Source organism: Lygodium microphyllum, chromosome 16 (assembly GCF_053477565.2).
Source record: "Lygodium microphyllum isolate KBCC chromosome 16, Lygodium_microphyllum_v1.1.10, whole genome shotgun sequence".
Lineage (NCBI taxonomy): Eukaryota > Viridiplantae > Streptophyta > Polypodiopsida > Schizaeales > Lygodiaceae > Lygodium > Lygodium microphyllum.
This window is the reverse complement of record NC_141150.1, coordinates 46,324,178-46,349,443: the sequence shown is the minus strand read 5'-3', so window position 1 is coordinate 46,349,443 and position 25,266 is coordinate 46,324,178. Positions and strand designations below refer to the sequence as shown.

At 37.8% G+C, this 25,266-nt stretch overlaps 1 protein-coding gene across 4 annotated transcripts in view; it reads left to right on the top strand.

Moving 5' to 3' along the window:
- Positions 1–9,861, top strand: part of NRPC1 (nuclear RNA polymerase C1) — an 88,034-nt gene extending 78,173 nt beyond the window's left edge. For 2 of the 4 annotated variants that reach the window (XM_087695706.1, XM_087695709.1), the window contains 13 exons: positions 70–304; positions 1,194–1,385; positions 1,481–1,579; positions 1,667–1,870; positions 2,018–2,293; positions 2,447–2,594; positions 4,189–4,340; positions 4,462–4,617; positions 4,708–4,824; positions 5,006–5,073; positions 5,276–5,480; positions 8,445–8,647; positions 8,859–9,861. In XM_087695706.1, coding sequence (XP_087551832.1) covers positions 70–304; positions 1,194–1,385; positions 1,481–1,579; positions 1,667–1,870; positions 2,018–2,293; positions 2,447–2,594; positions 4,189–4,340; positions 4,462–4,617; positions 4,708–4,824; positions 5,006–5,073; positions 5,276–5,480; positions 8,445–8,647; positions 8,859–8,910 — 2,107 coding nt within the window. In that variant the 3' untranslated portion in view covers positions 8,911–9,861. Of the gene's footprint in view, positions 1–69; positions 305–1,193; positions 1,386–1,480; positions 1,580–1,666; positions 1,871–2,017; positions 2,294–2,446; positions 2,595–4,188; positions 4,341–4,461; positions 4,618–4,707; positions 4,825–5,005; positions 5,074–5,275; positions 5,481–8,444; positions 8,652–8,858 lie in introns of those variants that run through there. The other 2 variants (XR_015693542.1, XM_087695707.1) reach the window with 2 other exon arrangements.
- The last annotated feature ends 15,405 nt before the right edge of the window (positions 9,862–25,266 follow it).

Below are 25,266 nucleotides of genomic sequence, written 5' to 3'. Positions count from 1 at the left end.
TACTTGACACAGTTCTCTGCAACCTAACTATTGTAGATATGTCATTCTAGTTCCTTTCCTTTTATGTAGTGCACGTTGGATAGGCAATCATGGATTTTCAATCGGAATTGATGATGTGCAACCGGGTGCTACTCTCACTGCAAAGAAGGAGGAGCGAATAAGGGAAGGTTACAGTATGTGTGACAAGCACATAACTTTGTACAACAAAGGAAAGCTCACCCTTCAACCAGGGTGTGATGCAGCACAAACTTTGGAAGCTGAGATAACTGGTGAGCTAAATAAGATTCGAGAGATTGCTGGAAAGGTGAGTGAAGCTTTTGGTACCAATTACCTCTTGGGAGTACAGTCATAGTTGTTTCATTGCTGTGTTTGGTTTGTGCCTAATTGAATTGAAATGTTTGGCTGCTTCTTAATCTCTGAATGCATCCTGTACATGCTTACACTTATATAGTATATGAAGATTCATGTGTTATCACTGTCAGAGATGTGTGGTATGGACATGTGCATATGCTCTTTCTGTATTTGGAGGAGACATTGATTTGGGATTCCCTTATCATGAGACTGTGTAAATGCTCCTCAAATTTGGCACATTCAAAGGCGGCTTTCCAGATGCTCCAAATTTTGATGTCTGCGACTCTGCTGTAACCTCACAAGCAAAGAACATATTGCCCATAGGGTGTTGCTAGGAGCATTTGCAAAAGACATATTTTGTCCAACTGAGCCTTGATGAATAAAACTTGGTTGTTACTTTGGCCCTCTTAGAAGCTCTTTTGACCTCACTGAGCAAACCAGTCAATATGTATAATTGCTCAGCTATTTTGTGTTAGCAAAAACATTGGATGCTGTAGGTTGAAAAATATACACAAGATAGAGGATGAAGTTCCTCTCGATATTAAATGGGGGACACTTTGGCCAGTGCTGATATATATCAAATACTGTCAGATTTTCTTGTAATGCCAGAAGTACTTGATACTGTCAGAAAGTATTTGATACGGTCACAGAGAATGGAATGAAGTATAAGGAAGATTAAATACCTGTGGATGCAGACAGTTAATAGTAGTGATGTGCACTTGGCCTTGTTTGAAAATAACAAAACAACACTGGAGCTCATGTCAGCAGATATCTGTTGGACATTTAAGGTCTGGGATTCTCATGATTCATGAATGACACAAGGGTTTTCTTTGTAAAATCAGGTCTGCTTGGAAGAACTTCATTGGCGGAACAGTCCACTCATTATGTCACAGTGTGGCTCAAAGGGATCCCCTATTAATATTAGTCAAATGATTGCTTGTGTGGGCCAGCAGTCAGTGGGAGGAAAGCGTGCCCCAAATGGTTTCATTGATCGCAGCTTACCACACTTTCCTAGGCATGACAAAACCCCTCAGGTTCTATTGTGCTCCATGCTTTTTAACAGACTGCCTTATGTCTCCTTCATGTCTAATCTGCTGACATGCTGCCATAATGGAGATGCTTGTTACAGGCCAAGGGTTTTGTTGCCAATTCTTTTTTCACTGGTTTGTCAGCAACAGAGTTCTTTTTTCATACTATGGGTGGAAGGGAAGGTCTTGTTGACACTGCGGTAAGGAAAGTACATGCTGAACTTCTTTTCACTACATGGCATTTGACAGAGCCCCCTGTACTGAGTCCATGATACTGCATGATGCAGGTTAAGACAGCAGAAACGGGTTACATGTCTCGTAGACTCATGAAGTCATTGGAAGATCTGTATATGCACTACGATGGCACTGTGCGGAACTCGAGTGCAGGTATTGTCCAGCTTCTCTATGGTGATGACTGTATGGACCCTGTCAACATGGAAGGCAAAGATGGAACTCCACTGAATCTTGATCGGCTGTTGATGAAAACAAAGGTATGTCCTACTGAGCTATGCTATTGTATGGATGGTTCAACCATGTCACCAAATTTCAATTTTTCTCAATGAGAATATTAACTTGTCTTCCAGCTGTGCTTCTACTTGGTTGTTTTACATGTTGTTGTCTTTATTTGTTTTTGGCAGGCCATTTGTCCTGCTTTTGGATCGCCTGTCCTTTCTATTACTGCTCTCTCTGAAAAAGTATCAAAAAGATTTTCTAAGCATGACATGAGTCAAGAAGGTGGATGCTCAATGGCATTCAAACAGAGCCTACAAACATTCATTGATAAAATCATCTCTGCAATTAAGAAGACCAGATCAATTCTTGGTTTGCCTGAGGAAGCGGATCCATTGGACAGCAATCTGGTGACTGAGAAAGCTGCTGCAAGCATATCAGGTTTAACTGCACGACAATTGGAGGTTAGTTTGAACTTATTCTGTTATGTAAACTTGCAGTTTGTGTTTCATAATATACTTTGATAATGCGATTGCTTGTGTAGTAGAGAAATGTGTAAGCTCAGGAAACTGCTCTAACCTCTTATATGCTTCTCACAAGCTTTGACACCATTATAGGTTTTCCTTGAGACTTGTATCTCACGTTATCACAAGAAACGAATGGAGGCTGGATCAGCTGTTGGAGCAGTAGGTGCTCAAAGCATAGGAGAGCCAGGGACTCAAATGACATTGAAGACCTTCCATTTTGCAGGTGTTGCAAGTATGAGTATCCTTCACAGACCATTGATAATGCCTAAATTCATCAAGATACTTAATAAGCTATTTAGTTATCGTATGTCCTTCAGGGTGAGGGTCTATTTAGCACCACTTGACCCACTGAGCAACTTCTCCAACCCTCTGTTGAGAGCAGTATAATTACTTTGTCAGATCTAAATCTCCTCTCCAAAGCTTGGCATACTCACCAATTGTGAAATTGTGGGTCTTTTTTCTGCCAACAATAATCACAGAAGAAGTATGTCCCCTCCAGTGAAGAGAGCGGTCCAAATCAAGAAGTCCTTGTGTTCAGCCTCCAAATTGGCGTTTACTCTTTGGCCATTGTCTCTACCATGATATAGCCTCCTTTGATGTCCTGTAATATTTGTCTCTGTACCTTTAGAGGAGAATCCCGAAAAGCAAACCACTCACCAAAAATCTCTACAGAAAACATCCCAGCAAAAATGCCAGTCAGATGGCTTGCCCTACATGTCGTCTTCAACTCAGGCAGGAGCTCAACTTGCTATTCTCAAGTATTTAAGGTGCATAGATAATAGGTCCCGTAAAGGAACCAAGATTTTCCCTCCAGGCTTTAGCTTGGATCAATAACTTGTCCTCTTGAACCAACGGTTGGCTTCCAAGAGGAGCAACTCTTGCCCTTACAAGCCTTTGACATTTGTCACAAAGAGTCTCAAGACTTTGCACATCAACCTGCCCCACTGAATGCTGCAAGTGCTGCTTCAAAACCAGCTTTGTGGTGCTTTTTCCTCCACATAAATCTTCTTCATAATCACTTTCGCACATTTCTTTAGGCTTAGTTTTGTTTGATTTCCTCATTTCACTCCATTGTGAATCTTGAGCTTCATAAGGTTAGTATCCAGTTGACCATTACACAAATTTTGGTTCTTCCAGTATTATACTATTCGAGCACTTTTTTCAAGTAGCAACAGTCTTGTCTCTAAGACAGCAGTTCATTTCAGTGAGGCTCAACTCCCTGTTTGAGGAGTGGTTTACACACAATATCCAACCCGGTTGAAATTAGGGTCTCATCTTAGGTTTTTGCTCTACTTCATCTTCAAATTTTGAAAACCGTTCTCACCAATTCTCTGTCCTTGGTGGGAATAGCTTTGTCTAGAGGCCTATAAACATATGGATGATTCAAGTTATCCTTGCTGAGATACAAGCTGTGTGTACAACCGTAGACTTTTATTTAAGCACTAGATGTTCATGATTAGTTGCTGCAGTCTAGTTGGGAGATTTAGTAAAACTTACGTAGTAGGTAAGTCCTACAATTACAAGGAAAAACCACTTTTCCATACGAGCTGACATCATTTGCTGGTGATACACCTTAATGCTGAACAAAGTTAAGATGACATGTTTCATGCCAAAACATTGTATTTCATGAGCAAAACATTTTGTCCTTAAATAGCTGAACATTGAAACACCAGGTGAGATGGCTGAAAGCAAATCGGAGCATTTCAGTGAAACACTGAAATGTTTCGTGCTTTTCAGGAGTTTCTCATTCCAGGCCACCTTTCACAGTTTCCCTGCATATATTTGCAACTGTGATAAACATAGCTTGGTACTTCCTTAATGAGAATGAACAGATGTAACGCTTGGTGTTCCTCGAATCAAAGAGATCATAAATGCAGCAAAGAATATTAGTACACCAATTATCACAGCAAAATTGGTATGTGAAACTGATCTAAAAGCAGCTCGAATAGTCAAGGCACGCATTGAGAAAACGGTGCTTGGTGAGGTAAAAGAGCATATACCCTTATATGATCCACCTTTATGGCAGGGTTACTGTTGTGGCCTCTGTTGACATTTGCATATATTTATCTTTACATACATCGGACATTGGCATGGACTATTTGCAGGTTGCAAAGAGTATCAAAACTGTGCTAAAAGCAGGGCAAGCATTGGTTTCCGTGAAGCTAGATGGTAAAAGAATAGAAGCTCTGCAACTTGATATATCAGCTTATACAGTTGCAGAGTCAATCATGAAAGCTCCCAAATTAAAAATCAAGCAACAGGTTTCTATTCCTTACCATTTCTATGTCAGTCAATCCTTAACTCTTAGTTTTCCACTCACACATCATAACTCTGCATGTTTTCATGATCAGCACATCAGAATACTGGATCATGAAAAACTGGTGATATTTCCTGCAGAGTCTGATCGAAAGAAGCTTCACTTTGCTCTGTATAACTTGAGAAATATGTTACCCAAAGTCATTGTCAAGGTCTGTACCATCTTTTTGTATTTTATCTGCTTCATAATGTCCTGGTAACAACACGTCTGTGCTTTTCTTGCTGGAAGGTAACTCTTATCTTGTATGTAATCAAAATGTGTTGAGACTCCTATAGGTTCCCAAATGTAGGTAGCAGCTCTAAGTGCTCTGACATGTTTAAAACTTAATGTAGGGGATTCCAACTGTAGAGCGGGCTGTCATCAATCAGGACAAAGGCAAATATAATCTTCTGGTGGAAGGGTATATTTTGTTGTCAGTTCAATCCATGTCTTTGAATATGAAAGGGCACAGCTCTAAATGCTGTCTAAATTATCATCAGAAAATTTGCAACTCATGTATTCTTCCTATCTGAAGGAGGTTTATTTGTAGGATTAATCAAAGTACTTCATTAGTCAAAGGAAAGGTAAGTTTTCTTTCTAAAATTTATTGCTTCTTAGTGCAGAACCAATCTTGCAGCTGTGATGGGCACTGATGGTGTGGATGGAAGAAATACAAAAAGCAACCATGTTTATGAAGCTGAACAGACACTTGGAATTGAAGCAGCTCGGAAATGCATTATTGATGAAATTAACTACACTATGGCAAGCCATGGAATGAGTATTGATATCAGACACATGATGCTTTTGGCTGACGTCATGACATATAAGGCATCTCTCTCTCTCTCTCTCTCTCTCTGGATTTTGAATTAATGAATAGAAATATTTACAAAGGATCTTCTTGCCAACCAAGCGGACTCAAAAGACAGGTAGAAAACAACACAAGAAGCAGCAAGGCCACAAACAACACAGGGCTACAATTATAGTAGAAGGGAATTATTAAGCCGACACAGCTGGTGGTGATGATATCCATCCACACATTGCACCAATAGAAACCATGGACCTAACTTGCCACAATAATAGTCACTGAACATGACCCGCATGATTACGCATACTTGAGACCGAATCAAATATGAATGCAATGTGTTTCCCCCAAATATGCCAAAGACCAGTCCACAAAGAAAATGAACTTTAAAGTGGCTATGGACGGCATCTCGCCCAAAGCCCAAGAATGGATGAATGTATGCTGATGTATTATTAAAATTCATACTCAAAAAATGAAACTTTAGACTTGTCTATCAACTGGGCAAAAAAGAGATCAGCAGAAAAGTCTCATCATGTGGTACAGAAGACACATCTGCCACAGGAGATCTTGTGATATGGTGGAAACAATAAACTTGACAATAAGAAGTTGCCAGTTAGAATTTTTCCTTGGACCACTTAGCTTTACTATCCTTGGATATGGCAGAAACAATAAACTTGAGACTAATTCGGAATGATAACATTTCTTACAATCTTCTAACCTAATCGTGCCATCCTATTAAACTTATCAGTCCATGTGCTTATAGGCCAATCAAGCAACCTGAACGTGACTCAAACCTCAACTTGCATTGCATTAGTCTCCTTTATAGAGTTGAGGGGACACCGAGTAGTGAAGTGAACAATCTTTGACCAGGAAGCAAAAAGTGGGAAGAAGGAAAGACAGTGGCATTTTAATTTCTTGAGTCGAATTTAATACATGCCACAAGGAGGTGTGGATTCTAGTGTGACCATGTGAGATGCCAAATTCCTCAATGAAAGCTATAGTAATGTGTGTCCAAGGGTGGTGGTGTTTACAGAAGGACTGTAACAGGGCCATCTGTAAACTGTTTACAGTCCAACAAGGTAGCACTGCCAATACACTTTGGCGTAATAACATGTTGCCAAGGGATCCATACTTGATCCAAACAAATTCCTGCTTTTTTCATGCCATAAAGAAGATGGGCTGGACTGATTCTTGCAATGACTTGTAACCAAGGAAGCAAACACAAGAGGTAGGAGATCATACTTATCATCACTGTTTGTACAACTTTAAGGCACACATGTAGAGAGTAGTGCTGAGCTTTCCAGTACATAAACTTGTAATGAATGTGTGAAGACATCCAATCAACACTGAAGGGGCCAATCCACCCCAATGGGATATCCCAAGTGTCCAGTGATCTCCCCCCACCGTGTCAACCCAAAGCATGTAGGTTTCTGTCTGTACAGTTGGTGAGAGTGGACTTTTGTGCATTATAGTTGAGGCCTGTGGCTAGACCAAACAGTCTCCAAATGGCTATTGCTCTATCCAGATTCGACTCTCGCCATAATTGAATCATTTTCAAGAAACCATCCAAGAAACTTAGCCCCATTGGGAAGAGCCAGACCTATGATTTCACTATTAGCAGCCAGCTTATCTTATAGGGAGAGAATTAGATAAAGAGATCAAGTGGGAGCAATCTCTTTGGTTACTCCCTGTTAAGCACTACATACACGTCACTCCATCAGACCTGATTTTATGAATAAGAGACCCTTCAACCAGCACTCTATGAAGATCCTATCGCATGAGGCTTCAATGCTGGGTTGCAAATCACATCAATTGGCTTCAATAATCCAGTTCACGAAAAGGAGACCCCACTTATGTCCCTCTCATGTGTTAGTGTTTGAAATCAGAGGTAAAATGTGATTCGTACAAGTCCCCATTGCAATCAAGAATGACACTTGGTTCTTCTTTTGTAAGGAACTCCGAAAGCCATGCCTAGTAGGACATCTTGTATGGTATAGATCCATACATTGGACAAGAGCTAGCACTTCGCTTTCCTATGGACATTGGAGTAATCGTGGGTTTCTTGGAAAGAGTTTCCTTGTCTTCGAAACTTTTGGGTCCTCCTTTGTGTGAGGTCCATGGTGCTTGTCTTCTCGGGGCTTCAAGGGTATGTGTTCCAGCCCTTATCTGAATTCTAGCCTCCAAAGTAGCAAGGATCCCCACTGTGCGTCCCCACTCTGTCTCACTCTAAAGGACCTTGAGAGCATACTTGAAGAGATTCACCGTCCATACCCGAGGGATTGTTTTCCATTGTAGCTGGAGTTTTAGGTCTGCCAAAACAATATCGTGTCTGCAAAGGCAAGGTTAGTCTCGCTATAGTTTGTCGCATGTGAAGTAACCTTCAAGTTAAAGAGGAACCTTGGAAAGAGCTACAGGAGCCATTGTCAGGGGGGCCTATTAACTTCCTCTTTCAAGAGCCTACCCACTTCTTACAAGAGAATTTAGCTCAGTCAAAGCTGCATGTAGAAGTAATGTAAACCTGTACAAAATTCAATTTAATGAATTTTAGAATGATTAACAAAAGAGGATTGGGACGTCCTTGGATTTTGCATGCCATCATGACCTGATGTATTTTGTATCTGCTTATAAGGCTACATATTTATGCCATGGTACATATGTCTGCCTTTGAGTTCAGAATGCACCATTGTTATTTACTTGTAGTGGATTTGTATCAAGTGTGTTGTTTTACTGACTGTCTTTTCAAAGCAAAACAGACATTTCACATTATTTTGTCTGCATTCTGCAGAAGCATACTAAGACAGATTGTTTTGAATGAAACAGTCTGAACCACGTTCTTGCATTTTTATAAAGAATTGTGTCACAGTGCTGCTCCATTTTGTTTGGAGTTATTCAAAGTTGTTATGACTACAGAATGTCATCAACCATCAGTATCCTTATTGTACTGTTTACATGAGAGTTGTGTGTTGACTGATTTTTATCTACCTTTACAGGGTGAGGTACTGGGGATCACAAGGTTTGGTATTGCAAAGATGAAGGACAGTGTACTTATGCTAGCATCATTTGAGAAAACAACAGATCATCTCTTTGATGCAGCTATTCATGGTAGACTTGATCAAATTGAAGGTGTTAGCGAGTGTATCATTATGGGAATACCCATGCCAATTGGCACTGGTCTATTGAAGATAAGACAAAAGTAAGTAGTTTGTGTGTTTGCCATTAACATCTTATCAAAGAAAGGCTCCAAATGCATGTTTTCTCCCCCCCAATGGCTAGAGGCAGCGGCTTGTGCATTCCTTCTCTGAAACATTGTGATGGGCAGGTGGCGAGGTTCCATGCAAATAGAAAAGTAGTGGATGTGTCAAACTGATTATTGTAGCTGCAAAACTCATCTAAGCTTCTTGCAGGGTGGATGCATTACCAAAGCTCGACTACGGCACACCATTACTGCTGCAGTAGTTTGTGAAAGAAAGTTGATTTAATTTGTGGCAGACAATCTACATTTTGTGAAATTAATGGGAGTGCAGTCCAAATCGAACAAGATCACACTCGAGAGAACCCAATGCCGTCCCCTATTAGTATTTACCTGATTATTAAACAATATTTATGGAGGTTACCAGTTGTCTTTTGCAGTCAGCTGGGGCATATCTGGCCCAAGGCATCAAGAAGTTCTAGCTTCCATGATTGGATGTCACCTTTGCGATATGTTTGGTGCTTGAAAGTATTGAGCAATGTGGTTTACACGGACTGACTCCATTGCCATTAGCAAACTGCAAGAATGCAAAACCAGCTTCATGGAGCTGCTGCTGGCTGACCTGTCATGTTAAAGATGCTCTCCTTGGAATACGGTTAATACCAGCTCTGTTCGGTGCTCCTTGCAGACGTCCTAAAAGGAAATACTATCTGGGGCCCATTACTGCTATAAAATTTTTGTAGGGAATTGTTATACTCGCTCCATCTTTTGCTAAGCAAGTTCATTCGTTATGAATTTGATGATGGATGTTTCAAGGAGTCCACATCATGTTCATCTTTCAGAGAGTCTCTGTGTAATTTATAGAAGTAAGGATTTATTCGTCGACCTCAACCATATTATGGCTCTACAGGCATCTCAGAAGAAGGACGGGACTGTCCGAGATACAAGCTGTTACATGGTGAGGTCTTACATACTTTGAAGTCAGGGGTAAAATGCCACTGTTTGTTTGGTGATTACTTCAGATGTGCAGATGCGTGAGACATAAGAGCCTGCCTCTCAAATGGATACAACAGAAGTGTATTGTACACTGACACAAGCTAGATCAGGTAAGAGGTATTGACAAAGAGATCGGCCATTGGGACCCTGGACTTTTATGTCCCAATTGTTTGAGTTTCACTTTGCAGACCTTGGAAGAAATATGAGTACTTTGAGATCTCTCTCTCTCTCTCTCTCTCTCTCTCTCTCTCTCGTCTGTCTCTGTCTCTCTCTCTCTCAGCGATGGGTAATTGATTTTGTGAAAGAAGACAACCAGAGGTCACTTGACCTAGTATTAGCAACTTACATGAGCCGGTTGAAGGGTGTCCCTCGTCATAAAGACCAAGGACTTAGAACTGGCAAGGAACTGAAGAAAGTGCTGCAATCCAAGGATTTGCATGCTCCTTGGTCACAGTACCGGTAGTGACAATATGAAGGCACTTGCCCAAGTAGCATGCCAAGCGTTGAATGTATTCCTCTCACTCCATTGCTGACGTGAAACATAAAAGGCATTTTGTCTCTTCCAATTGTGCCACATTTCCCAGCATTGTAGTATGTCACAGAACCTGGGCTCAAGACATTTCAATCAAAGGACCAAATATGACTCAGGAAGTTGTTCAAAACGCCCAAATTCTAATCAAAGCAAAAGAGTATAGAAAGCTCCTCAAGGCATGCAACAAGATCCCCAACAGCAAGAAGGTGTTTGTCAAAACTTTAGAAAGAGAAACAAGCTCTAATATACATTGCCACACCAACACAAAATCTTAAAATTTGGGGGGACTATTTTCAAGGGTGGATTGCAATAGCTACAAATAGGATGCTATAAGGTTTAATGATTGTGTTTTTGTCATCAATAATAATGTTTTGTGATTATTTTGAATGTATTATGCTATGAAATTATTGCATTTGTCAAGACCTTTTTATCTATTGATATATACTTTGCTTGGACATACATGTGTTCGGTGGAAGCCACCCAAAGGGTGATTAACATTTGGAAAATTCAAGGGATGTTATTTAATTGATGAAGATAAGAGGGTGTGGAGATTTAAGCCTTGCAATGTAACTTTTCATGTTGAATGCGTGCTATCTAATTTTTTGTGCATTATATTTGACATTAAATTGCACAAATGAATCTATTATCTAATCAATCAATGTTAAGGGCATTGAAGGTTAACTAAAGTGATTATTGGTAAAGGAGTTGATAAGAATGATTAGTAACAAAGCAACATGGTGGTTTTGATGGCAAGAAAAAGAAAGAAGATATGGCATGTGGATCAAGCTGTGTGAATAAAAATAGAATGGTCAAATGTTTTGCACAAGTTGAAACTGACAAAGATTAGATTGTTCAATTGATGATGATGAAAATGCCCATCTTAAGTGGCCAAATCAAGCACCAAGCTTAATCACAATCGCCACTTGCCTTTGTGGTTAGGTTGTTATGCTTGAGATGTCTCTATTACCATTAATTCATCATGATTTCTCTATTTAAAACCCTAAAAGTTTTGGGTAACAAATATTAGGTGCAAAATGCTTTTGTACTGATCGAATATCGGGGCTTGTATCAATACTTATAGTCAAGAGGCGCCCAAACCCTTTATTACCAACTTGACAATTCCTATTACAACATCCATCTTGGTGACTAGCCAAGTCAAGCCATTTACCCTTTTAACATCACATAAGGTGCCTTCACCGCCCCTTGGAGATTGGAACTTGTGACCTTGGGTCTAACACCATTTCACTAACACTTAAAGTAGTTTTCGATTGGGCGATAGATATAAAATTGGATCATTTTCATGTTGTTTTAATAGCTTTCATTAAAATTTAAGCATTTTCGTAACCTATACAAACAGTGGAATGGAAAATGATATAAATAAGCCCATTAAAATTGAAACGTACTCTTAACCTACAAAGTGGATTGGAAAGATGGTTGGAGTATGATGTAAATAAGTCCACATGTTGCAAGTTCAACTTCTTTGTGTTGACTATTAGAAAGCAAAATATTTCAAGTGGAGTGGATAGGTCAGTCACCTTTGTAAACAAGTCAACATGTGCAAGGTTTAACTTCTTTATGTTGACTATTAATAAAAGAAATATTTTGGGTGGGCTAGGTCAGTCAATCACATTTGTTTAACTTCGGCAATTTTTGAAAGAGCTTATATGTGTCACATTAGCACTATGTCTCTCATTGGGATTCATTTAGATGTGTATGCAATCAATCTAAGAAAAAAAAGAGCCACACTTTGAGAGGTGTCTTAATTTTTATAAATGTGATAATAAATGTGATTTCAAGCAAAATTTTGAAGGCTTCCATAGACATTGATTTGCAACTCAATGGGATAAGTTTATGTTGGAGGTAAATGTGCCTCCGTCTAGCCGTCCGTGTATTACTATACTGACAGTCACTGTCACTGCACACTGCAGGTGGCGGGTGTTCGTCACCGTCACTTTATTCTTTATTTGTTTAGTGATAGTTTGAAGAAAGAAAGGCCCGATCACACATTGTGACTGCTGGAGTTCTTATTTCTAGTCTATCCCTTGCTCTTGCTCTCCCGCCATAGCTCTCGAGTCCAACCTTCGATCCGTCGCTCCCTTTCAATTGGTATCAGAGCTTTGCTTTCCGACTCTTGAGCTTGGTTCGTGGCATTCTCAGCATCCCATTGACTCCCTACTTGCATTGGGTCTCCTTCTTGACAGTCATATTTGAATCCTTCGAGCTCTCGTCACTCCTCGGCTTTTCGAGCACCTTTCCGACATTGTTGGACACCTTCAGGACATTCAGAAGTATTTGATCAGTTTTTTTAGAGTTTTACTTCAGTTCTTAGGTCTCACAGGCTGTAAACAAGTTGTGGGCAGTCATAGCTCACACCTCTTGGAGCTTCCTTCACCTGGATCTTACTTCCAGTTTATCAAGGCTTGCCAAGGCTTGGTGTAGGTCTTCTTTGGCCCTTATTTGTACCCCCTTTGGGTCCCATTGTTGATACGTGGGACATCAAACCCCCCTAGCCAGCTCACGTTTTTTTTTGCGCATGTTTCAAAATCTGGTCCAAAAATCACTCCTTTTGTCATATCTTGGGTATTCGGAATCCGATTCAGACAAAGTAAGAGTCTAAGTTGGGGTTTGGTATGCTCGGACGCGATGGTGATGTCAGATTTACCAAATTCTGATGACATAATATTTTGCAACAGATTTCAGGCCTGAGACAGTATGTATTTGTATGCCTATGTTTGTTTGGGAATAACCGGTTTGATGCCTATTGCATCTCGATTGATTGGGGGATTAAAGTTACATGTAATGCTATGATTTTGGCCTAATTTTGGGACTGAAAATACACAGTTTATAACATCAAATGCATGTTGAATACTCTTGGACTGAAGCTATCTTTCATGCTTTGACATATACCTATTGGTTTCGGATGTATGTCTTGGATTATGCTATGATGTATTGATCATCGAGGAACGACTTTGAGCTTGTCATTGAATCCAGATGCTTTTGGAAGCTTGATCTTATTTCAGCCCGTACTTATTGACATTGGTATATGCTTTGACAGTGATGTTTCTTGGGTTTATGCATACCCGTTGCCTATGGCTTAATGCTCATGTCACGGTTGATTACCCTATGCATATGTTGAGCTTGAGTGCTCATTGAAGCTCCACCTTGGATGCATTTTGGATTATCTAGAGTAGTCTTGGATGTTACTTGGCTTGTCAGAGTTTGGATTGGGATGCATTTGATGTCTTATATGCTTACAGATGCTACATACGAATGCTCTACCGCTTACATGTTCGGGATGTACTATTAATGTATTGTCTTGGACTTATATAATTGGCAATGTATCTTGCCTTGGCTTGAGCTCTTGAGCTCGTATATACGACTTTTGTGCTAGTGGGAGCATTCTTAAATGCTTATCAGACATTGACCAAGCGGTACTTTTATGCATTGAGCCGTTACATGCCATTGAGCAGTTGTAGACACTTAAGACTTTGGGACTTCTTACCTTTTGGGATAATACATCATATTTCTTGGTTCACTGTATGCTTATGAGCTAAGTCTTAGTTTTGGATCCGTATCTTTGTGAACTGACACCTACTTGTGTTAGGTTTTGGTAGTGGTAGGAACACTTTGCCCTGTTGACTGGGGAGTGTACCTACTCATTGGCAGATGTTTGTATGACATACTTGGGTGTTGGATTCATGCTTATCGGCCGTCATATGCTTAGGCTATGCCCACATGATGCCGACTTTGGTCTTGACAATATCTAATTGCCTTGGGATCCGATTTTGGCGTTATTAGCTCTCTTTTACTAAAATCTAAAATTTATTACAGTAAGCATATATGTATGGACTGACATGGCTTTTTCATGCTGAAACACTCTGAAATGATGTACTTTCACTAATACTTGGTGGGCAACAGCTTTGGTTTCACTTTTCTCGTTATTTTTTCTTGATTTTGGTGATTTTTTTTGTCATTTTCTACAGTAAACAACAAGTAGTTTTGAACAACATTTCCCAGCATTGTAGTATGTCAGAGAACCTGGGCTCAGGACATTTCAATCAAAGGACCAAATATGACTCAGGAAGTTGTTCAAAACGCCCAAATTCTAATCCAAGCAAAAGAGTATAGAAAGCTCCTCAAGGCATGTAACAAGATCCCCAACAACAAGAAGTTGTTTGTCAAAACTTTAGAAAGAGAAACAAACTTTTATATACATTGCCACACCAACACAAAATCTTAAAATTTGGGGGGGCTATTTTCAAGGGTGGATTGCAATAGCTACAAATAGGATGCTATAAGGTTTAATGATTGTGTGTTTTTGTCATCAATAATAATATTTTGTGATTATTTTGAATGTATTATGCTATGAAATTATTGCATTTGTCAAGACATTTTTATCTATTGATATATACTTTGCTTGGATATACATGTGTTCGGTGGAAGCCACCCAAAGGGTGATTAACATTTGGAAAATTCAAGGGATGTTATTTAATTGATGAAGATAAGAGGGTGTGGAGATTTAAGCCTTGCAATGTAACTTTTCATGCTGAATGCGTGCTATCTAATTTTTTGTGCATTATATTTGACATTAAATTGCACAAAAGAATCTATTATCTAATCAATCAATGTTAAGGGCATTGAAGGTTAACTAAAGTGATTATTGGTAAAGGAGTTGATAAGAATGATTAGTAACAAAGTAACATGGTGGTTTTGATGGCAAGAAAAAGAAAGAAGATATGGCATGTGGATCAAGCTGTGTGAATAAAAATAGAATGGTCAAATGTTTTGCACAAGTTGAAACTGACAAAGATTAGATTGTTCAATTGATGATGATGAAAATGCCCATCTTAAGTGGCCAAATCAAGCACCAAGCTTAATCACAATCGCCACTTGCCTTTGTGGTTAGGTTGTTATGCTTGAGATGTCTCTATTACCATTAATTCATCATGATTTCTCTATTTAAAACCCTAAAAGTTTTGGGTAACAAACATTAGGTGCAAAATGCTTTTGTATTGATTGAATATCGGGGCTTGTATCAATACTTGTAGTCAAGGGGTGCCCAAACCCTTTATTACCAACTTGACAAGTCCTATTACAACATCCATCTTGGTGACTAGCCAAGTCAAGCCATTTACCCTTTTAACATCACATAAGGTGCCTTCACCGCCCCTTTGGAGATTGGAACTCGTGACCTTGGGTCTAACACCATTTCACTAACACTTAAAGTAGTTTTCGACTAGGCAATAGATATAAAAATGGATCATTTTCATATTGTTCTAATAGATTTCATTAAAATTTAAGCATTTCTGTAACCTATACAAAAAGTGGAATGGAAAATGATGTAAATAAGCCCATTAAAATTGAAATGTATTCTTAACCTATACAAAGTGGATTGGAAAGATGGTTGGACTATGATGTAAATAAGTCCATATATTGCAAGTTCAACTTCTTTGTATTGACTATTAGAAAGCAAAATATTTCAAGTGGAGTGGATAGGTCAGTCACCTTTGTAAACAAGTCAACATGTTCGAGGTTTAACTTCTTTATGTCGACTATTAATAAAAGAAATATTTTGGGTGGGGTGGATCAACCAATCGCCTTTGTTTAACTTCAGCAATTTTTGAAAGAGCTTATATGTGCCACATTAGCACCATGTCCCTCATTGGAATTCATTTAGATGTGTATGCAATCAACCTAAGAAAAAAAAGAGCCACACTTTGAGAGGTGTCTTAATTTTCATAAATGTGATTTCAAGCAAAATTTTGAAGGCTTCCATAGACTGATTTGCAACTCAATGGGATAAGTCTAAAAAGTATATTTCACACAATTTGATGATACCTTGAATAATACAATTGTGTTAAAATATGGCATTCAAAAGATCACTTGAAGAGCAAGCCCATATAAATCTCATGGTTAGTTTGCTTGTGTTTATTCCGCATTGCCAAAGAGCATGGAATGAAACAATTGGTATCCTTCATCATATTGCAGGCAAATTTTTATTCCTTATCTTCTTTTGAACTAGATTATTCAAGATGAGGTGCAAATGTTAGTGTTACTTGAGTTGCGAGGTTGATGAAAATATTACTAAATTTGGGAGTTCACGTTGAGAAGCTTGTTGATGATGAAGGATTTGTGGGATGTAACTAAGGGGGATCAAAGAAGACCACTTGCATGAATAAAGAAGTTAGCCTTGACGGTATTTTCAAATAGGGATGATTATCAAGAAAAGAAAAAGGGAAGGAACATGAAGTAGAAAGTGTCTAATGATGACATAAGAAGCTAAATTTGGTTCAAAATACAATACATTTTTCAAGAGGAATCGTGGTATAAAGAGAAGGTAAGGAGAGTATGAGAGATAGGATCTAAAGACGTTTAAGATTAGCACCATTTTGCATATCAAGGATGCTAAGTCTTTGGAAACATGGGATATTCTAAAGAACATGTGTGAGGCAGCTATCTGTAACCCTCAAAGAGGTGTGTGATGAACTAAAGGGGAGTTTGAGAGCTTGTAGCCAATATGAATATGGTAAGTGCAATCCTTGGAGGCTTAACCTAGGCTATCACTTACATCCATCTTTGATGGTACATGATTGTGCTCCCTCATTTAAAGGTTATCAAAGATTCTTCTCCAAGAGAGTATTTTCAAACATGGATGATTAACAAGAAAAGAAAAAGTGAAGGAAGATGAAGTAGAAAGTGTTTGGTGATGACAAAAGAGACTAAATCTGGTTCAAAGTACAATATATTTTTCCAAATGAATCACGGTACAAAGAGAAGGTAAATAAAGTATGAAAAAAAGGCTCTCAAGACATTTAAGATTAGCACCATTTTGCATATCAAGGATGCTAAGTCTCCAGAAACAACATGGGATATTCTAAATAACATGTGTGAGGCAACTATTTATAGCCCTCAAAGAGGTGTGAGATGAACTAGTTGAGAGCTCGTAGTTGATATGAATATGGTAAGTGCAATCCTCGAAGGCTTAACCTAGGCTATAGACACTTATATACATATTTGATGGTACATGATTGTGCTTCCTCATTTAAATTTAGTCAAAGATTCTTCTCCAGGAGGAGTTGTCTTTAAAGGAGTGAGAAGCACTAGCCGTTAAAGAAAGAAATCAAAGAGAAGAAGTCATGCTCAAGAGAGAGATAATTTCAGAGGCACCTTCTTAGACCACTCTTATGTTAATAATCAAAGTTTTTTTGTGGTGGACAGCAATAACAACTTTTGATAGATCAAACTTTACTAGAGAAAGAGGAGGCCTCAAACTAGCAAGCACATTTCAAAAGTCAAAATAACCATATTGGCACTATGGTAAAGATTATCACATAAAAAGTGAGTATCGCTTCACGAAAAACCAATGACACTTTTATCATGGAGGAGGAAGAGAATGAGGTTGGAATAGTAAAAAGTAGTCCACCAATTTTATTGGTCACAAAGAAGGCAAGCAAGAGGCAAGAGACACTACAAAGGAGGATGATACCTACATCTAGATTTGGGAGCTTTGTCCCATCATATATCTTTTATAAATAGTGGTTTTTGGCGAAGTTCTTATGTGACAAAGGTAAGGTTTATGGAATTTCTCAAATATTTTAGAATTTGGCAGTGTGTGAGCCTTGCATGCTAGGCAAAAAAACAAAGCGTCCTTTAGGAAAACATGAAACATATAGAGCCAAAGAAGTATTATAGCTAATTTACAATGATATTTGGGTTCCTTCTCCTATTTCTTCAATTGATGGTTCTTCCTACTATATTACATTTATTAACCTCAATGATTTCAAGAATAGACCTCAAAAGCATTGATGAGTTTTGTAGAGAACATGGAATTCATCAAATCATGACAACATAAACTCCCCAAGAAAATGGTTTTGTCAAAAGAAGAAATAGGATACTTTGTGCAAGTGCTTCTTGTATAGCTTTATACAAAACATATTTTGGTAAATTCTTTTCAGCTAATGCTTGTGCAAGTTTTGCGATATCCCTATTTTTTCTTTTTGCAACCCCATTTTGCTATAGAGCATACATATATGTAAACTATCTATTTATCCCATGAGATCTCAAGAAGTCATTGAACTCATTAGAGAGGTACTATTCTCCTCCATTTGACCTCAAGTACTTAAGTATCAAGCATGTTTTTGTTTTAACAATAGGCTTGAAAGTTTTGAAGTTCTCAAACACGTCACTCTGTTTCTTCATGAAATATACCCATAGCTTTCTTGAGCAATTATCAATAAACATGATAAAAGATTTGTTGCCACCCAAGAGATATGTTCTATGTAGGCCCCCAAACATTTGTATGCACACAACATCAAGTGTATTCTTGCTCACATCTCTATTATGTAAAAAAGGTTGTCATGTATGCTTACTAAATTAACATGCTTCACACACTTTATGAAATTCTATAACTCTAAAAGTAGGTAACCTTGTAATGAACCATTTGGACTATATTAATTTTAGTCTTTGCACATTTACATGTCCAATATGTTTGTGCTATATTTTAATGTTTGCAATCGCTCTTTTGCCTTTAGTATACATACAACATTCATAGTGGAAATTCTAGCATCCAAAGTAAACATGCCACTAGCTCTACTTCCTCTTCTTGTGAGCAACCTACACTTATTATTAAAATATTTCACAAAATAAATTTTTGCATTGAATCGAACTTGCAATCCTTCCTCTACTATTTTAACAACATACACTAAATTATTTGTGATGGATGGCATATGTGTTGAGATGTCGAGCTCTACATGAGCTGGCATCCACTACGTGCCTTGGTAATATGGTACAATATTATTTGTTGGTGTGTTAAGTGACCAATATGAGGATACACCAATGATTCAACAAGTGGTTAGACTACATCCACGTAGTCCATCCTTGATAATTTTATATTCATTGCGCCACTTAGTGACCACGTGTATATATGTTGTGGTACTTTTATATTAGTATTTTATCATGTTGTAGACTTAGTTCTTGTATATGAAGAAGAAGAAAGAAGAAGAAGAAGATTTCATCTCGATCTCTTTGTGTTCTCAAGTCGTCATTGTTTTTGTGTATGTGTGATCTGGGTGGTTTACCTCTCTCCCCTCTTGTCTATTTTTATGGTATCAAGCTATCCCATTGCTACACAGAGCTTGATTGAAGGCTAAGGTGAAGGCATTAGATTATGGAAGTACAATGCAAGCTACAGGTAAGAAGCTCTTCCACCCTATTTGATTTACCGTAGTTTATAGTTGCAAGAGACTCTTGAGGCTAGTAGGGCTACATTCTCTGACTATAGTGAAACTTGGCAATCAAGAAAAATAGTGTATATACTGCAAAAAAGACCTTTATGGCTTATCCATTATGACTAAGGTCATTTTGACCTCTATTTTGGACCTACAAGTAGTTCTGATAGCAGTTTTTGGATATACTATAGTTTCGGTTGTGTCTATCGTTTATAGGTGCATATGTTACGAATTTCGAATATGTAAGGTTTCAAGTGTTTTCTGGGTTGCAGACACAAAAGGCCTTTGCATATGGATTGCAGATTACAGCTATGGCTATGTAGTTATTGAAAAAGTTTGTGTGTTTAGTTGTGGTGCACCTAGTATCATCTTGCTTATAGATTGCATGTTTTTGCAATGTTTTCTATTTTGTCAAAGTGTTTGACAACTTCAACCAGATTGTTAGCAAGAAGCTTGAAAATGACAATTATCCTATAAGGAAGTTCAGGATGATAAATTTCTTGAAGGGCAAAGATATTTGGAACTATGTTGAACGAGACATGGTAGTAGCACTTGAAGTTCCTGCACGAAATTCTACTGTAAAATAATTAAAGGCAAGATTGAGGGCAAACAAAAAGTAAAGTCATGTATTGGCTATTGGTCAGTGTCATAGATATTATGATGGGATATTGGTAAGAATTTGAAATTCCTACTATTGCATGGAAGAATTTTGCAAGGTTGTTCAAAGTAAACACAAAGGATAGAAAGCTAGAGCTCAAGTCAAAGATGAACCAACTGAAAAGAGGGTTCGTATCCATTAATGATTATGCCTTGAAGGTTAAGAGTATTGTGGAAGCTCTTGGATCTATTACTGTGGTAGTTGATAATGAGGATGATATTGTGTGTGCATGTTTAGGTGGACTTAGAGATGAATACAAGAGCTTTAGGTCATCTATGAATACAAGGGATGATATTCCTAATTTTATAGAATTGATTTCTATATTGATACTTGAGGAGAAGAACCTTGGCTTGGATTCCTCTTTTTCTCAAAGCAAAAATAAGTTTGAACAGGTGTTTTACTCTACTAACAGAGGTAGAGGTCATGGTTGTGGCAAAGTCCAAGGTGGTGGTCACGGTCAAGGTTATAATGTATAGCAAAATAGATGAGGACAATCATGAAGAATGGGGAGCCAAAGAGAACAAGTTGCAGATTCTAATAAGGAACAAAATTTTAATGATAACAAAGAGTGCTAGCATTATGGTTAGAAAGGCTAGATTTTTAAAAATTGCTTAAAAAAGAAGACCGAAATTAGAAATGAAAAAAAGCAATAAGGTAATAATGCATTTAGTAGCATAAACAATGATGATAGAAGTGAATAATTGTTTGTTATGTAACACTTTATGAATACTATGACTGTTGATAGTTCATCAAAGAATGATGTATGGTATGTAAATGCATGTGCCTCTAACCACATGACTTCTCATGGAGTGTGGTTTAGAGAGATGTATAGTCCAAAGTCTTCGAGCTATATGGAGACAAGGGATGATACAACTCATCTTATTACTCATGTTGGAATTGTTCCTTTGAGTATGCAGTATGGCAAATCTAAGTATTTGATCGATGTGCTACATTTACCAAATATCATAAAAAACTTGGTCTTTGTTGGTCAGATATGGTAGAATAGGGATTGCAAGCTCAGTTTACATATGATGGTTGTATATAGAAGATCTAAACAATGATTATAGATTGATTTCCAAAAGATGACATGTTAGTAGATTGTTTACTCTTGATGTAAGTCTATCTGAATAGGATGTTGCCATGTTTACACAAGGTTCACATGTTGTGGTTGATATTGAAATTTGGCATAAGAGAATTGGTCATGTGAATGTGCAGTGTTGATTGAAAGGCATGCAATCAAAACAGATTGTGGATGACTTGCCTAGGTTTAGAGTTGATGGGATGCACAAAGTATGTGAAGCATATCAACTTGAAAAGCAAGCAAGACACACATTTTCACATGAAAAGCTTGTATGCGAGAAGCTACTTGAATTGATATATTCTGATATGTGGGGTCCTACAAAGACTACAACTTTGAGTGATTGCAAGTATTATGTTTCCTTCATTGATGATCATACTTGCAAAGTATAGGATTACTTTATGCATGAGAAAAGTGAGGTCTTCACTTAGTTGAAAATCTTCAAGTCTTTGGTTGACAAGGAGACATCGTTGCGCATATTAAATGCCTAAGATTGGATGGAGAGGGAGAATATCTCTCCAATAAGTTTTCTGATTTTTATAGAAAAATAGTATATACATGTCAATATACATGTAGATATACTTTGCATCAAAATGGAGTTGCTACAAAGACTACAACTTTGAGTGATTGCAAGTATTATGTTTCCTTCATTGATGATCATACTTGCAAAGTATAGGTTTACTTTATGCATGAGAAAAGTGAGGTCTTCACTTAGTTGAAAATCTTCAAGTCTTTGGTTGAGAAGGAGACATCGTTGCACATATTAAATGCCTAAGATTGGATGGAGAGGGAGAATATCTCTCCAATAAGTTTTTTGATTTTTATAGAAAAATGGTATATACATGTAGATATACTTTGCATCAAAATGGAGTTGCTGAGTAAAAAATTAGGTGTATTGCAGAGGTGGCTCATGCATTGATGTTGGAAAGAAACTTGTCTCATTATTATTAGGCTAAAGCAGTTGTTACTATTGTATACATGATGAATGGGACACCCGCTGTTGTTGTATATGGTATGACACCTGAAAAATAGTTCGTAGGTATAAAGCTAAATCTATCCCATCTTGAAAGTATTTGGATGTATTGCTTATGTGCATACGCCTAATGAGTTGCATAATAAATTGGATCCCAAAGTAGAAAAATGTGTATTTGTTGGATATTCTCTTGAGAAAAAGAGATATAGATGTTATAATCCTATTATATGTGAGTTAAGAGTTAGTAGGGACATTGTTTTTGATGAAATGAGTAGCTTATATAGTAATGTGCAAAATACAGTTGGGCTTGATGAGCATGAGAGTATGGTTGTGCAAAAACCAAGTTGGTAATCACAGATTTTAAGTGGACCAGAAGAGTTTCCTATTCATGGTTTAATTGATAGACCTTGGAGTGGTAGATTAAGGCCATAGGTTACTCCACCAAGTACATCACATATGTCAAGAAAAGGTAAAGAGAAAGTTGGGGACTCACCTATTATGACAGATGTATCATCGGGTTTCTCTCATGTTGATGCTAATTCAAATGGCTCTTGGCAGAGATTGGATGTGGAGTTTGGGATTCCATCTATTAAAACACCTAGTTTGTAGAATGCATAAGAGGATTCTAAAATACATGATAGTGATGTAGATCCACACAAGTCAAGTAAAGTGAGAAAGCCAATGCAGTGAATGATTGACACATGGTAGCTATGTGCCTCATCACTATGCATACATGGCTAAGGATGTGGAACCCACTTGTTTGAGGATGTAGTGGATAATGAGTATTGGGATCGTGGTATGGGTGAAGAAATGCTTGCACTTATGTATAATGACACATGGGAGTTAGTGTCCTTACTTGAAGGCAAGAAAGCTATTGGTTGAAATGGGATTACGAGATTGAAGCATAAGTCAGATGGATCTATTGATCCCTATAAGGCATGACTAGTTGTCAAAGGGCATGTATAGACTCATGGTATTGATTATGGAGAGACCTTTGCTTTAGTGGCTAAAATGGCCACTATAAGGCCTGTCATAGTAGTGGTTGCAACAAAAGGTTGGATCATGCATCAAATGGATATTAAGAATGCCTTCTTGTAGGGGGAGTTGCAAAATGAAGTTTATCTAGAGTAGTCACTTTGTTATGTAAATGAGAATTATCCAGATTATGTATGCACTCTTCGTGTAAGGCCTTATATGAAGCAATCACCTAGGACATGGCATGATAGGATCACAGAATACCTTGCCAGCATTGGATTTCATAGAGTATATGTTGATTACTCAATGTATATGAGAGTGATACATGTGTTGTGGTCATTACTATATATATAGATGATTTGATCATTGTGGGTGATACTGAGATAAAGATTGACGATGTGAAGTCTTCTTAAGGTTGAATTTGAGAAGAAAGATTTAGGAGAGATGCTCTATTTTCTTAGCATAGAGATAATCAGGACTCCAAGATATATGGTTATCACAAAGACAATATGTATTGGATATATTAAAGAAGTATGGTATGGTTGGCTGATTGTAAGCTGATTTCTATACCTTTGGATGTTAATACTAAGCTTAACGCACATGAGGGTGACTTAATTGAGGATGTCACTATGTATCAGAAAATTGTGGGCAACCTTATCTATTTGATGATCACTAGGCCTGACCCAAACTACAGAGTTGGTTTGGAGAGTTAGTTTATGTAGCTTCTACGGAAGCCACATTTGGATGCAATGTAGTGCATATTGTGCTATGTCAAGTCCACATTAGACTATGCCTTATTCTATATTGCAAGTGCACCATTGGATTTACATGGTTATACATATACAGATTGGGTTGGTAGTATTTCGGATAGGAGATCAACCAATGGTTTTATGTTTTCCTTTGGAAGTGTTGTTGTTGCTTGGAGTAGTAAGAAATAGTCATTAGTTGACTTGTTTAGGATAGAGGCATAGTACTATAGAGGTATTGCAATTGCAAAATTATGTGAGATAGCTTGGTTACGCAAGCTACTTGGTGATTTGGAGATGTAGATGGATAAGAAGGTTAACATCTATTGTGATAAATTTAGTAGCATGCAATTGGCTAGAAACCTAGTATATCATACACAGACCAAACAATAGAGGTACATTATCATTTTATTTGGGAGTGCATTCTAGTAGGTGATATTTACTTGCTTTATGTTAGCAAAGAGGATCAAGTCGCTAACATTTTCACCAAGGCCTTGGGAGTTGAGAAGCTTCAATGCTTCAGGAGTATGCTTGGAGCTCATAAGCTCATGCTGAGCTCAAGGGGAACTTTTGAGATGTCAAGCTCTACATGAGCTGGCGTCCACTACATATCTTAGTGATGTGACATGATATTATTCACTAGCGTGTTAGGTGAGTGATATGAGGATATGCTAGTGATTCTACAAATAGACTATACTCACATAGGCCATCCTTGGTTATGATATATTCATTGTGCCACCTCTTCTTTTGTAGTGAGTTTACACTTAGCGACCATGTGTATATATGTTGTGGTACTTTCATATTAGTTTTTTATCATACTGTAGACTTAGTTCTCATGTGTGAAGAAGAAGAAGATTCCATCTCTATCTCTCTGTGTTCTTAAGTCTCCATTTCTTTTGTGTGTGTGTACTCTTGGGTGCTTCACCTCTCTCTCCCCTTGTCTATTTTCAATATGTAGTATATTTGATAAGCTCTTTATCAACCATCATGAAAGGACAAGGGAAGTTTTCTAATATGTGAAATTGAGTGTCATGAATAATCACCCATCTGTATATAACATAGATTTTGTAAATCTTGTATCTCTTCAAAACCATTCAGCATGGCTGGTTATATGATTAGATACACATGCATCAATATACCATGCACCATCATGTGAGCCCTTTTCTCAAATAGCATTCATCATATGCTACTACATAACAAACATATGCTCATCTTTTTCTTCCTCTTGTTGTGAAGACAATGCATAGTTTTCTTACTGTAATTTACAATTTGGATATAATCGTTCTTAGCGTAACAATATGCAATATGACATGTTTTGCCACAATAATGTGACAAAAAATACCAAATTTACTAGAATCTCTATTCTTCCATCCATCTCTTCCTCTAGATCTCCCTTTGGCTCTAAAGTTTCCATGGCCTCTAGAAACTTGCATATCA